The 15000-nt window shown below is 47.8% G+C and overlaps 2 protein-coding genes across 2 annotated transcripts in view; both read left to right on the plus strand.

Annotated features, from left to right (window-relative positions):
- Window positions 1-2719, plus strand: part of slc29a4a (solute carrier family 29 member 4a) — a gene marked incomplete at both ends in the record, with an annotated part of 6342 nt that extends 3623 nt beyond the window's left edge. Inside the window, 4 exons of the mRNA XM_084439042.1 lie at window positions 943-1057; window positions 1271-1458; window positions 2043-2283; window positions 2586-2719. Coding sequence (XP_084295168.1) covers window positions 943-1057; window positions 1271-1458; window positions 2043-2283; window positions 2586-2719 — 678 coding nt within the window. The remainder of the gene's footprint in view (window positions 1-942; window positions 1058-1270; window positions 1459-2042; window positions 2284-2585) is intronic.
- A 7984-nt stretch (window positions 2720-10703) lies between these two features.
- Window positions 10704-15000, plus strand: part of tnrc18 (trinucleotide repeat containing 18) — a 39435-nt gene continuing 35138 nt past the window's right edge. The window contains 2 exon segments of the mRNA XM_084438149.1: window positions 10704-10814; window positions 12488-12825. Of these exon segments, the coding sequence (XP_084294275.1) occupies window positions 12618-12825 (208 nt within the window). The 5' untranslated portion in view covers window positions 10704-10814; window positions 12488-12617.

The raw sequence follows: 15000 nt of genomic DNA on the forward strand, positions 1-15000 counted from the left end.
CTGCTGGACCTCCGACTCATTGTCACATGCATCACGATGATTCCGACACCAGCCTCCTCTAACAAGGTTATGCCAACCTGCAGTAAGCTGTCACTGTATGGCAGCACCCGGAGGGTGGGGGGTGGGGAGGGGTGGGGGGTGGGCGGGGCTCTGAGGCCTCGTTGATAAGCATGGCTGCAGGGGTGATGTAATCCACTAGGCATTCAGGCTCACAGCAAACAACCACAATGCGGCGGCCATGTTTGATGCCACCGATGAATCAAGCGTACGAATGAATGTGTGGTATCAGGTTGCCTGGGGATTGCTAATGTGATGGTTCTCTTTTTGTCCTGCTTCCTCTGGGAACTGTCCTCCTCCACTGTTTAGTCACCTTCCCCTTTAACAGAGGAACCTGGTCCAGTTCAGTACTCCCTCACTGGAGGGTCTCTCTGTCTTCCCTCTTCTTTTTCTCTGGCTTCTCTCTCTGGCTTCTCTCTCTCTCCCTCTTCTCTCTTTATGTTCTCTGTTCTTCTCTCTCTATATATATTTCTCCCTCTTCTCTCTCTCTCTCTCTGTCTTCTCTCTCTCCCTCGTGTCTCTCTGTCTTTTCTCTCTCTCTCTCTCACTCTTCTCTCTCTCTATCTTTTCTCTCTATCTATCTCTCTCACTCACTCTTCTCTCTCTCTCTCTATCTTTTCTCTCTCTCTATCTCTCTCTCTCTTCTCTCTCTCTCTCTCTCTATCTTTTCTCTCTCCTTCTCTCTCCCTCTTCTCTCTCTCCCTGTCTTTTCTCTTTCTGTCTTCTCTCTCTCGCTCTTCTCTCTCTGTCTTCTCTCTCTCACTCTTCTCTCTCTCACTCTTCTCTCTCTGTCTTCTCTCGCCCTCTTCTCTCTCTCTTCTCTCTCTCTCTCTCTCTCTGTCTTTTCTCTCTCTCTCTCTGTCTTCTCTCTCTCCGTTCTCTCAGGGGAATGGTGCTGCAGGAGGGTCCCCGTCCGATGATGTCACTGATGAGATAGCAGGAGGGACATACGTGCGCTTCGGGGTCCCCAAAGCCAGGATCCAGAGGAGCTGGATCAGGGGTACCCTACCTGTACTCTCTATCTCTCTGTCCATATCAATCTATCTCTCTTTAGTCAATGCTCTCTGACTCTCTCTCTCTCTCTCTCTCTCTCTCTTTCTCTCTCTCTAGTTCAAAGGCATCTGATGTCAGATTGAAACGTATAGTTCAGGTATTGTCTCTCACTGTTTCTCTCTGCTGATTCCTATTGGTCCGCCTCTGTCCTGTACCTTAGACATGGTCCTGCACCGGTACGTGGTGGCTCGCGTCATCTGGGCCTACATGCTGTCCATAGCGGTGACCTACAGCGTCACACTGTGTCTGTTCCCCGGCCTGGAGTCCGAGATACGGAACCCCACCCTGGGGGAGTGGCTGCCCATCCTCATCATGGCCACGTTCAACATGGCCGACTTCGTAGGCAAGGTGAGACGCGGGCGCTGTCCCGACAATGCGCTTCATCCCGGGACTCCTCTGTTCCCCCTCCTCGTCTCTTTACCTTTTTAATCTTTCCTTACGTCCTCTGACAAACAGTGGACAACTAACTCTTAGTCACCCTAACCCTGAGAGAGACCTGGCACACTTATACTTCCCCATATCTCAAATGATTTCTCTCCAATTACGTTTTGACCGGGCCAATCAGGAACTGGCTTCTGACAGCTGTTCTGTCCCCCCAGTAGAACATAGTCCCTGATTGGTTCCTGTGGCAACCCTCTAACCCTAACCCTAACCCTACCCCTTACCATCGAAATCCGCTGTGGCTCAGGAGGTAGAACTGGTCGAATCCCGGCTCCTCCTGTCCACATGTCGAAGTGTCCTTGGGCAAGACACTGAACCCCAAACTGCTCCTAATGAGCAGGCTGGCACCTTGCGTGGCAGCTGCCGCCACTGGTGTGTGAACATGTGTTTGTGAACGGGTGAATGAGAGGCCATTGCGAAGCGCTTCGTATAAGGTGCAGTCCGTTTACCGTTTGACCCCAAACCCCACCCTAACCCTCTCTCTTCCTCAGATCCTGGCAGCGCTGCCGTACGATTGGCCCGGGCCCCGCCTGCTGTTCTTCTCCTGTCTCCGGGTGGTGTTCATCCCTCTGTTCGTCATGTGCGTGTACCCGGCCTCGTCGCCCACCCTCGCCCACCCCGCCTGGCCCTGCCTCTTCTCCCTGCTCATGGGCGTCACCAACGGATACTTCGGCTCTGTGCCGATGATCCAGGCCGCGGGGAAGGTCCCGCCCGAACAGAGGGAGCTGGCAGGTAAGAGAGAGGGAGGGGGTGATTGAGAGTGCTTGATTAATTGAGTGTGTGTGTGTGTGTGTGTGTGTGTGTGTGTGTGTGTGTGTGTGTGTGTGTGTGTGTGTGTGTGTGTGTGTGTGTGAAAGAGAGAGAGAGAGAGAGAGAGACACACACACCCACCCATATCTTCATTATGTTACCTATGTATCTGTAGCATATGATACACTAGCATACATGGCATAAATTGCTCTTTTTTGTCACTTCCTCTTTCTCGTTCCCCTCCATCTCTCTCTCTCTCTCTCTCTCTCTCTCTCTCTCTTCAGGGAACACCATGACAGTCTCCTACATGGCGGGGCTGATGTTGGGCTCGGTTGTGGCATATGCAGCGTACAGCTTCACTGCACCGGGGTCTGGGGCACTCGCACACTCACTCACCAACTACACTACAGGGAACTGAACACACACACGCATGCACACACACGCACACACACACACTCACCAACTACACCACAGGGAACTGAACACACACACGCATGCACACACACGCACACACACACACACACACACACTCACCAACTACACTTCAGGGAACTGAACATACACACAAACACACACACACACACACACACACAAACACTCACTGACCAACTACACCACGGGAAACTGAACACACACACACACACATACATACACACACAAACACTCACTGACCAACTACACCACGGGGAACTGAACACACACACACACACACACATAGGCAGCCCAGACAGTGCCGAGGGCGCTGAGCATACCTCATCACAAAACCCACTAGCCTGACAGAAGGTCTCTGCTGAGCTGTCTGGCCCCGCCCATTTGTCTCCTTCTGTCTTTGAAAGAAAAAAAAGAAGTGTGTCTTGCTGTCCGGCCCGCTCTGTGTCTGACGTCTGTGTAGATAGCCTGTACACTTCCTCTGCCTGCTGCTGCTTGTTCAAGGAACCTCTCAGTTTCTCTTAAGTTTATCACCACGTTTCAAGAGGAGCAATGTCATAGTCTCCCAAGGAACTGTCCTGGGATGGTGAATGAAACCGGAGAGGAGTATTATGGATTAATATCATCCTTGAGAGGGACATATCCCGCGACGGAACCCCTGGACACCCTGTGATGTACGTTTTGCTTCCTGTTTCTACTGTGACATCACCTTGCTGTTGTACTTCAGTGCCCACAGATGTTTTCAGTGTCTGTATAGGGATCTCTTTTTTGGGAAGCGGGGTTGAGGGGGGGGTGGTGGGTTGTTAATTAGTGCCATTTGTCTGTACACTTATGATCTGGGTCCATGGTTGTAAATGTAGGCTACATCCCGAGTTATGAATGTAAAAAAAAGAAGACAACTTTAAAATAGGCATAATGGCCAGAGAGACCCACCAGGCCGTGAAAGAAGGTCTGCACCATTGTTCTCTGTAAAGACACTCATCATCCACATCCTCCCACCTGGGACTGTTCTGTTCTGATAACTGAGGGGGTTTTGAGAGTTCATGTGGCATCACTTTTAGTCACATGACGTTGTCATCCCCTAAACAAGGTACTAGATTTCCATGACGAACTGCTTTGTGAACTGGGTGCCACGTGGGACTGAGCCTCATTCGAGGCATACATGTGTTAGGGTACCATGTTGCCTTAGGCCTCTCTCCCCCTCTCTTTCTACCTAGAGAACCTAGAGGGAGAGAGAGGGTAGCCTCTTGAGACCATTCTGATCGGGAACTCACTTTCAGTTTCCCTCTGCTCAGTCTGGACTTCCCCCTATGTCGAATGATTTCTCTCAAATTAAGTTTTGACTGCGCCAATCAGGGACTGTGTCCTGACTGCTGTTCTGCCAACCCAGTAGAACATAGCCCCTGATTGGTTACTGTGGCAAAACAGTCTCCAGAAGCGACAAGGTCTAACGTTAACATTAATAGAATAAACACAGCCATAAGTGTAGTATTGCAGAAATAGACTCAATAACGACAATTTAACAAAAGTGTGCACTAGCAGAGTGTCATGGAGAAAAAGACGTTTTCGCTGTTCTTCCGACTGGATTTGGAAAAGGTTTTGTTACGCTGATTGGCTGAAGGAGTTAGTCTGTCAAGGTAAATACTCCTGCTGCCCTATGAAATCGTTCTAGATAGGGGGAAGGCCAGACTGATCTGCGGAGAGAAACTGAAAGTGAGCTCCCTCGATCAGAATGGTTTCAAGAGGCTACCCTCTCTCTACCTCTCACTCCCTCTCTCTCTACCTCTCCCTCTCTCTCTCTACCTCTCCCATTTCTAACTCTCTCTCTCTCTCTACCTCTCCCTCTCTCTCTTCACCTCTAACTCCCTGTCTCTCTCTCTCCCTCTCTCTCTCTGTCTACCTCTCTCTCTGTCAGTAATGTCAGTTACTGTTTTTGTCATGTTAATATTTAATTTGATGGAGGCATCAAAAAGAATCATATTGTTTACTACAATTAGACATGTAACTTTGAGAGTTTTATAATGACCACATGGCAGTATTCTTAGTAATCCAAAGTTGTGTTGTGGATCCATTTTGCTAGCTTTTGTACAGTATCGGTATTAGGCTACTGACGGTGTGTAAAAGACGTGAGGAAAACAAAGAGATAAAGAGGTTGACTCTTGACTTCGTAGAAGAGGGATACTGTGAGACAGACAGATATGTATATCCTGTTCGCGCAACAATATTTCACTTTTCACACCCTCACACAGTATGTACACTATTGTAAATACATTCAAAAAAAACTGACCGACCAGTAAGACTGACTGATCAATACAGTAAAGATTGACTGACCAGTCAGCATTGCTCTATTTCACTTCACTGACTGGGAGCAATGTGATTGGACATCAGTCACATCAAGCCCAGATCACTGAGGAAGGATCTACTGGGTGTCCCTCCACTAGACACCCCCTGCCCATACTAACCACTGTCATATTCAGCTGCTATCAATAAAGATATTTTATTCTCAGTTGTAACACGAGTGTCATTTTGAGACCGGTAGGAGAAGTAGGTGTGAGCAGAGAGAACTGTAGTGTCAGCGTGTGTCCAGCAGAGGGGGCAGCGGTACCACCAACATGGGTAGGAACTGAGTTAGGGAGGCACCTGGTGGGTACACTCTGAGCAGGAGGCTAAGGTACAGACAGTTCACACACATGAGACCAGGGTCTGCGGGCATCTATCGTGGAGAGTTGGGAATCCTCCTCCTTCCCTCATATAGGGGAACGCACGACCCAAAAAGAGGAACAACACTCAAAACTGTGCTATGCATAGTTTGCCCAACTCCTTGACCTGATTCGGTCATGTTGATACTCTTGTAAAAGAGAAGTGACCTAGAAACATGCGTTGGTGTGTAACCTATATATGTAATTTCTGTGTGTGTGCGTATGTGTGTGTGCGTGCGTGTGTGTGCGTGTGTCTACGGTCAAACTGGCAGTGCTAATTTTGGGTGTTGCTGCAGGGGGGGGGGTCTCTGGTGTGCGATAGAGAGGGTGGTCATTACTCACTCTGCTCCACATAGAGAGCGGAGGGAGAGACAGAGAGAGACAGAGGGGGAGAGATGGGGGACAGGAAGAAAGAGAGAGAAGGGGAAGTGAGAGAGAGAGGGAGAGAGAGAGAGGGGTGTGGTCTCTACTTATCCACCAGATGGCGAACTCGAGTCACACACTTTCTCTTTCCATCCCTTCACACTTCTTCCTCTCCTCCTGTCTCCCTCTCTCCTCCAGATAACGGGAGTGAAGGGCAGATCGGATGTGCGGACCTGACGACCGTATCCTGCCGCTCCGTCCTCCATGTTAGGCAGGGGTCTGCTGTCAGACATTCCTCGAGCTTCCTCTGTACAGCTACCATGGAATTTGGGGTATCACTGTGTGTTTCTCTTGCATCTGCAGATCAGTAAACATGCCTGAAATACAAAGACTGATGTTTCATTTATTACGTTGTCCACATGAATTATATATGCCTAATTGATATTCAATAGGTATTCTGTCACACACACACGCACGTGCACGCACACACACAGCTCCCTGAGGGATCCCTCTAAGCTAATATTTGTGCTGCTGGATTGTCACTCTGCATTCAAACTTCTGATGTAGTACAAGACAGAAGATCGAGTTTGAGAGAGAAAGGATAAGAGAGAGAGAGAGAGGGAGATACTGACTATTTTGACAGCTGCCTATGCACAGCAGGCAGTGAAGACACACCAACACACAGAAAGGCATATCTGCAAATCCTAGTCTGAAAACAAGCCTTTCAAACCTTGTATTCTATGAGTGAGCGCCCCATCACACAAGACACCTGTCACCTGGGAAATAAGAGCTTTGTGTGCATGCGTGTGCATCTCCTCTGTATGTCTCCTGTCTTTATAAACCCACACAGGTGGGAGACAGCAGAGGAGAAGTGGGTGTATTCAACATTAATGAACTAAGTTCTCTCTTACATACACACACGCACACACACACACAATGCCCCTCTCTCTCTGTTCTCCATGTTAAAACAGCAATCTCCTCCCAGCCAATAAGATATCTCTGTTGTCCTGACCTCAGCCAATCAGAGCAGTGTGTGCTGACACACCCATAGAGGGGTGTACTGGGTGCTGCAGATGGAGGCTGTGTGTGTGTGTGTGTGTGTGTGTGTGTGTGTGTGTGTGTGTGTGTGTGTGTGTGTGTGTGTGTCAGCAGCCGCCTCGACATCTAGGGGACTCTATATGTGATCTGCTGATGGTGGTCCTTCAGGTGACCAGAGAGAGTCCATCTACCCTTGACTGATTTCACTATAAAACTGGAGCACATGACCAGAGAGGATTTACACAACACACACACACACACACACACACAGGCAAATGGTCTCTCCCTCACTCAAAATCTCTCTCTCTCACACACACACACACGCACACTGAAACATTTAAAATCATGCCTTTATTTATGATTTATTTATGACACATCACATATTTATTCACCCTGTGGGAATTCTGCCTGCCTGTGTGTTCAGCCCCTTGTAGGCTAGTCTTGCCCACTGTCCACCGCCCCCCCCCCCCCCCCCCCCCTCTTGCCCTCCTGTCCTGTCCCTCCTGCCCCCCCCCCATCCCCTGCAGCACAGCGGGCCGTGCTGATTGACAGGTGCCTCATGGGGGAAGTGGGTGGAGGATGTTGATGTCAGTCATCTGAGCGGCCTGTTTGTTACATCAGGGGGGTCAGGGCGTAGGGCGAGAAGGCTTGGGGGGGGGGGGGGGGGGGTCATGCACCGCCAAGCCCCACCCTCACATCAATCATTCATACTTCACCAAATCTAACAATACTGTTCTCCATAGCTACCCCAAGCACTCCAAATCATGTAGAATTACACACAGCATGTTTTAAGCATTACATTTTTTTTCCTTCTACTTTGGGGATAAGAATAATTAGCATGATTAATATGTGCAGAAGATTGACATGTGAAAAAGTGCGAGTTTGTGGTTTACACATTAGCCAGATGTTTTGCACATACTGTCATAGTAAATATAGTTACAACTGCAGAACCTGCAAAAGAGATTTGGATGTTCATGCGTCCTTTTGCTTTTTGAAGTAGCCTGCCATGCTTGAGTAGAATAAAATACAGTACACTGACATGATTTTTCTCTTGATCTCAAACCAATGCATAGGCTACCTTTTACAGAAATAGGGAGAGCATCGTCAGAGACGATTAATATTTCTTAACGTTGCGACGTCCATGCGAGGACAATTACGCCAACAGCAGTATTTCATTCGGATAAACTAGCAGAAGCAAAGCTCAGTTAACCATGGCTGTCTCCCAGACCGCCACATCCCTCCCTGCCTGCAGGCCTGGGGAGGCCGCGCGCAGGTATGAGTCAGATAGTCATGGTTGCCAATCAAATCATGTGGCTACCTGATCCTACAACGCTCCCAACCCTGTAGCCTACCTGGATTCACTTTTAGCAGGTGTACAGTTGTGTAAGAAAATATAACAATTAAATAACTGAAACGGAGACATAAAAGAAAGCAATACATAGAAGCAATAACATTCTCCTACCAAATGGTGCTTTTATTATTTTTTTATGACAATAAGACACAAACAATTCATAGGCCAAGCCTAGGTTTTAACAGACAAATAATTGTGTGATTTTACTGTCGATTTAGGTGCTGCTACACACTGCGTTGTTAAATGTGCTCTCGTGTCGTCAATCGCATAAAGTCTGAATGAGTGCGCTACTGCGCGAGGCTCCCTGAAGCCGAGGAGCGTGAGAAAGCTGCCGACCAGTTGACACTCGGGCCGAGGAACAGCTGAATTAAATGGTTTTAAGCATGTAACGCTTAAAACAATTCATGTGAGTCAATGCGTTCAAAAAATAAAATTTGAGGGCATAGCAAGGACAAATTTAAGCTGTTCAGAACTGCAGTTATTTAGGCCTATACATGTTATCAAGTGGGCAGGCCTATTTCCCAACCGCTTAGGGGAGATGTAAGTGAAGGACTGACCCAGGAGTAGGCCTATTTACAAATGCCCCAGGCGTAAAGCGCTTATGCAAAATGGCCATGCGAAAAAGGGAATTCAGTTATAGTCTATATAGGCTAGTGAAATGTTTTCAATAGTGGCTATGATGCATTTGTATTTGAAAACCGATGGAATAAAAAAAAATGGGGGGGGGGGCATTAGCCTATGTTTTAGGCAACTTAAAGATATATTGATTTGATCCAAAAAATGCATTTTGAAATAACAATACAAGACATGGAACCTATCATCAGTATATTTGCTAATAGTAGTCTAATTTAATCAACAATATATTTTACACAGGCTACCCACCTTAAACCAGAGATGAATTTCAAGTTGTCAAAATAGAAAAATAATTGAAAAATAAATAAAATTGTGTTTTCTCAGGCATGAAGAGAAGGCAACAAAAGGCCTAATCTACTGCCTGGGATCCCGGCCTGGCGAGCGAGAACAAAGGTATTTTCCCCATGGACACTCGGACAGGACATCACTCTGATCTCCATTTGGTAATTCTCTTCCCGGGTCCGTCCGAGGTGACAGGCGGAGCGAGCAGACAGGTCAGCGGGGTGATTGTGTCGCGGTGCCCGTCCAATCTCTCCGTTCTCCAGCTCGTCCTTCTCTTGGAGCTCGGATAGCCTATGCACCCACTACAGTACCGGGCTCAGTCCTCCGGTTCAGCTGGGTCCATTCTGCGGTTGTTTATGCTGAATGGATCGCCTGTTCCAGCTGAACGGTGGTTGTTGTTATTCAGACTCGGGTCAGTAATGGCTTCTCCCTAGTCTCATTCCTGTCTCGGTCTCTTTCTCTCCCCCTACTGTTCCTATCGGGGGGCACCTTGAAACCGTCTCACGTGGAGGGGGGGTTGACATGGGTATTTTGAAACCGCCCCACGATTTTTTTAATGAACATTTTTGTAACATTGAAATGCAGCACTTCAAAAGGGACGTGTGGACACCGACCTGGGAGGGCCAGTCCCCTGTCCTGCGCTGGAGGGAATACTGAATTCATGCAAGGGTTTGAGCTTCGATTCACACGTACCGTGTTAAAGGTCGTTCACACCCTCTCTCGTTCTGTTCTGCATAATGGCACCGAATGAGTCCTCACTCTTTCTCCTCTTCTGATGCTAATTCCATACTTAGACGCTGTGAAGGCTTCGCACTGAGGCTAGGCTACTCCCCTTGAGACCACCACCCCACCTATATGCTTTCTTTTGTGCTTCTACACTTATCAACTCTTATCCTATGAAAAGTCGTGGGCATGGTCGTGGGTGTTTGAATGGGAATGAACCAAACCACAGAGAGTAGCCCATGCTACTCTACTGGTTTGCAGAGATGTAGAGATGTAGCCTAGCAAGCCTAATATATTGGGAAGGTTGAACTATGATTGTGGTTTGGGTGCTTCTATGCCTTATGATGAAGCAGCAATAGGGCTATGCCTTCGTGCCAAATAGCCTACACGGGTCAATTCAGATTACGCTGCACCAGGCAGTTTAATTGGAACAGCCCGTCCTTCAAATGCGTGTTTGTAGCGCAATTCAAACCAGCCCAACAACGCTTCCCGCCTCGCTGTCAAACCTGACCGAGCAGAATGTCTCATCGGCGCTCTGCGCGTCCGAGCCAAGGCGTCTATTTTAATCAGTGCGGAACAGGGGAGCCGCCTCGAGCCCCCCTCCCAACCCCCCCAAAAAATCCTACTGCTTGTTTTGATCATTCAGTCTTGAAGGAAGAGGGTACCTTGAAACGGCTCAACCTCCTTGGACCATAATTGGTTTTATAGAGCTGGCGAGGAGCCAAAGTGTTTACATCGAGGCAACAGACACGTTACGCAGCCTATCCGAGGATTCGCCGTAGAGTGTGTGGAGCAGGGCGGAGAGGCGGGCCTTGTAAAACAATGCTTGTTTCATTGCAGAAGAGTTTACAGACGCGTGAGGGGGCCTTATCCCCCAATGTTATCCCCCAGCTTACCTTCGGACTGGCCTGTTATGGACTACTCCAATTATTTTCGCAGAAACTCGGATTTTGAGAAGCCTTGACATTTTTTCTTGCTCAGATTTTCCTATCCAAGTAAGAGGACGACATGTTTTCCGAAGTGGTGTCACACTACCGTCGATACTTATAAAGCTGATACAATTCTCTTATTACAGGGAATGTAATGGATAAGTAAAAAGGCGGGGAGCTGGTCCTACTGCTCTAATTCTGAAACTAAATGTAGAAATGATTCGCCGCGTCTTGCACAGAGAGGGAACTCGGCAACTCTCGGGACAATTTCCTTCCAGAAAGTTTTACTGTAGCCTACTGAGTTCATAATGGAACCGTGTAAACTTTGAAACGTGGCTGGGGCTGCCTCTCCCTCCGACGCAAGGCTTTGAACAGAAAATCCAGTCCACCAAAACTGAAACTGTGCGCTTAGAGAATTTACTGTCAATTTATTTTGGAATAACCGAATTCGCCTAAATAGGCTACGCTATCTAAAGAGCCTTTATGTGATCGCCCGCCTGTGAGTATCACGAGCCGCGGTGTGATCTGGCAGCCCGCGGCTTGTTCTCTTTGAAGGTTAATTCTTCTATAAACACTGTTAGTGAAAGACCTCAGTCATTTATATTATAAATTAAACTACGCATATCAGCGGTAGGTCCAATATTTATTAAACTTTGGAAAATTGTGGGCGAATTTTGAGAGTATTCTATAGCCTAATCCCTACGGTGAAGCCAGATGTATGGTGTTTTTATCGCTTCCATTAGGCTACGTTACTAAAGTTATAACTTCCTTTTTATTAGGTTAAGTCTAGATCCTCTCAAATGTCGATGTGCAATTAAAGACAAGCTGACGGTTTTTATGGCTTCTAGCATCTCAGGCAGCCTACTCGCCTGGCTGCATAAACATGAATTAGGCTAAATGGAATATAATGTATCCCATCTGACAATTTGTGGCAAATAACAAACTGCAGGATAGTCGGCATAGAGGTTCATCCCAGCCGTATTGTATACAGGCTATCAAACATTGGACTGGGCAAAACGGGCTGTTTTGATTTCTCCATGGGCAGGACCCCCGTGCCTATTTGCGAACTGGCCCTAAATCCGCATCAAGAGAACGCACCAGTGCGCCAGCCCTTCTTAAATAGACTAGCCTTTGCACCCCTATTTATTTTTAACCTGTTTCATTCAATTTATATTTGATGCTCCTTATATATTTATGGTAGGCTATTGGTTTACATAGGTAACCGTCCTTGCGTTTAGGAAGCCGTTCAGTGTAGGAAAACCGCAGAAGCATAGATATAGAAATTAAATGTATTTGACGATGTGCGGTTTTTATGGGGCGAATTGGACCATCTGGGTAGAGAGCGTCCGTGCCCAGGCTAAATAGCCTCCGACGAGGCTTGTGTTTCTGTAGCCCAAGAAGCGTAGCCGTGGAACGGTTTCACGGTCGGATAGCCTATGCGGTGGGGGATGGAATGCTTACGGTCTGAAAAAACATTTGATTAGTTCATTATGGAATGAATTATTGGCTACGGCGATATATATTACATCTGGGTTGTGTCTTGAGCTCTTTTGCGCGTTTGAGCGAAGATACTAAATTTAGTTTTTAAAGTGTTTTTCCAAACTGCGTCATTGCTCGTTTAATAGGCCGAGCGTTCCGCTGAACAGGACGAAATCCTAAAACCATCTGTTTATAGCACTTTGCTCAATCTGACCTCTTGTAGATTCTGTGTCAAACGATTTTTCCTCGTGTTTTTATAGGTCAGCGGGATGACTGAAAAGGACTCGGATTCGCCTGGAGATCTAGATGTATTATAGCCCAGCCGTGGCTTTTTGGAATAGGTATCCGAAACGGACAGTTTCTTTTACCTAAGTTTCCCCGCTGTGGATAATGGATGGCCGAGATTTCGGTCCCCCCCGATCCGTCCACGTCCCACCGCCGTTGCTGGCAGGACTCGCCATGGAGTCTCACCGACTCGGAGCCGCTGCAGCAGCCGGGAGAATCCCTCCTTCCCCCGGCCACTTGAGCGCGGGGCATCCGGCGTCGCTACATGCTGGGAAATTCTTGCCATCGGCCATTAACCTACATCAACATCATAGTAAGTGCTTGATGTATTTACCTGCATGCGCTCTGTGAATAAGTTGAAGTTTAAGTAACTGGTACTAGTCTCTAAAATACTAGAAATTAACCATATACGAACAACCTTGTCAGTTAGATGTTTACACGCTGTGCAGTCATACGAATGTGGATATAGCCTGCTGCTGATTGGGAAATGAAGCATTATGAGTAGCGTACTGTTGGAAAGTAGGGTATATGTGTTTCAGATTGTGCTGACAAGCTTACACAACATCCACACCAGAGACGGTAAAACCATGCATTGCACAGTTTTTTATGTTCTGCTCACCCCAGGCTTGCAAAGCAGATAACTACTGTAGGTGCTATGACACACACACACACACACACACACACACACACACACACACACACACACACACACACACACACACACAAGGGGTTTTGTGGATGTGATGTGTTGGTTGCCTAGTGCTCTAATACAGGTCAGAGTAAAATTGCTCTTCTGGTCCTCTCAGGTTCATTAGAGTATTCCCAGTGAAAGAAGAATTGTCTGTCTGTGTGGGTGTGTGTGTGTGTGTGTCTGTGTGTGTTCTCAGTGCGCTCTGAAGGCCGGTGTGATAAAAAAAAAAAGTTGTGACCTCCATCTGATTGAAGCGAACACAGACCATTCCTTGCCCTGTCAGAGAAAATGGCTTGTGTGTGAAAGAGAGAGAGAGAGAGGGGGGGAGAGAGAGGGAGGGAGAGACGGGAGGAAAATGGCTGTGGTTAAATCACCCATTTTCTGAGCAAGCCCTTCTGGAACACAGACCAAAAAATGACTGCCCTGAGTGTCTCTGCTCCGTTGGATACCCCTTTTACTGCTTACGTGCTCAGAAGGTCCTCTGCCCGCCTGTTTGTGTGTGGGTGTGTGTGCATGGGTTTGAAATCACAGATTACTGTTCTTGACTCTGATCTATTAGGCTGATAGAGGCAGCTTGCTGCTACAGCACATTTCCCATTCCTGGACTCTCCAGCAATTTTTGGTGATGTGTCGCTGCTCCACTGAGCCTGCACATTACATCCGTGTGTGAGTACACTGTCTCACACACACACACACACACACACACACACACACACACACACACACACACACACACACACAAACTGGAGTAACATGACTAATATACAGTTCAAGAGGAGATCTAAACCAGAGAGAGATGGAGAGGGGAGGGAGGGAGAGTGGGGAGAGGTGAGTACGTGTCTGAGGGATTTATTGCAGGTTATCAGAAGTAGTGGATGGTAGTTTCACTGTTCCTCTGGTTCCAAAATGACCTGGATACATCAGCCTGTGTAATGGGCTGATCTCTGTGGAGGAATTGCTTGTGTTGGGTGTGTGTGTGCGTGTGTGTGTGTGTGTGCGTGGGTGCGTGTGTACATGCATGCATGTTTTTTGTGGATGTGTGTGTGTGTGTGCGAGCGTGCATGTTTTAAGTGGGTGTGTGTGCAGGAACTGGTTGTGTGTGTGCACGTGCATTTGTGTGTGTGCTCGTGCATTTGTGTGTGTGTGAGATGCTATCTTGCTGTTACTCCTGGTTAAAAACGAGGCACAAGTGTTCCCTGTGAGCGAAGCCAAGTGTTTGGTAGGAAGGATGGAGGGGTTGGTAGGAAGGGATAGAGAGGTTGGTAGGAAGGATGGAGGGGTTGGTAGGAAGGATTGAAGGGTTGGTAGGAAGGATGGAGGGGTTGGGAGGAAGGATGGATGGGTTGGGAGGAAGGATGCAGGGGAGGAAGGATGGAGGGGTTGGGAGGAAGGATGGGGAGGAAGGATGGAGGGGTTGGGAGGAAGGATGGAGGGGTTGGGAGGAAGGATGGAGGGGTTGGTAGGAAGGATGGCGGTATGAGGTGGAAGTGTTTCAGGAGTGCTGCATACACACATACACACACACACACTCAAAAACACCGCCATTTGATATGGGCCATTTTAGTTCTACGGCATATCTGAATGTCACATTTTAGGGGACTGTAGTGATGTGCTCAGAATTAACACCATAGGACTGACCCAGGTGGAGCCACACCAGGGCCACTCTGATATCAGTACTGTGTTGAGGCAGAACAGACAGAGGTAGCCTGGCTTCGCCAGACCCGATTTGCAAAAATGCGAAGGGTCTGGAAATCCTGCGTATATTTTCGAATTTCCAAGGGGCGTTATCAACATTCA

This window comes from Borostomias antarcticus, assembly GCF_949987555.1.
Source record: "Borostomias antarcticus genome assembly, chromosome: 5".
NCBI lineage: Eukaryota > Metazoa > Chordata > Actinopteri > Stomiiformes > Stomiidae > Borostomias > Borostomias antarcticus.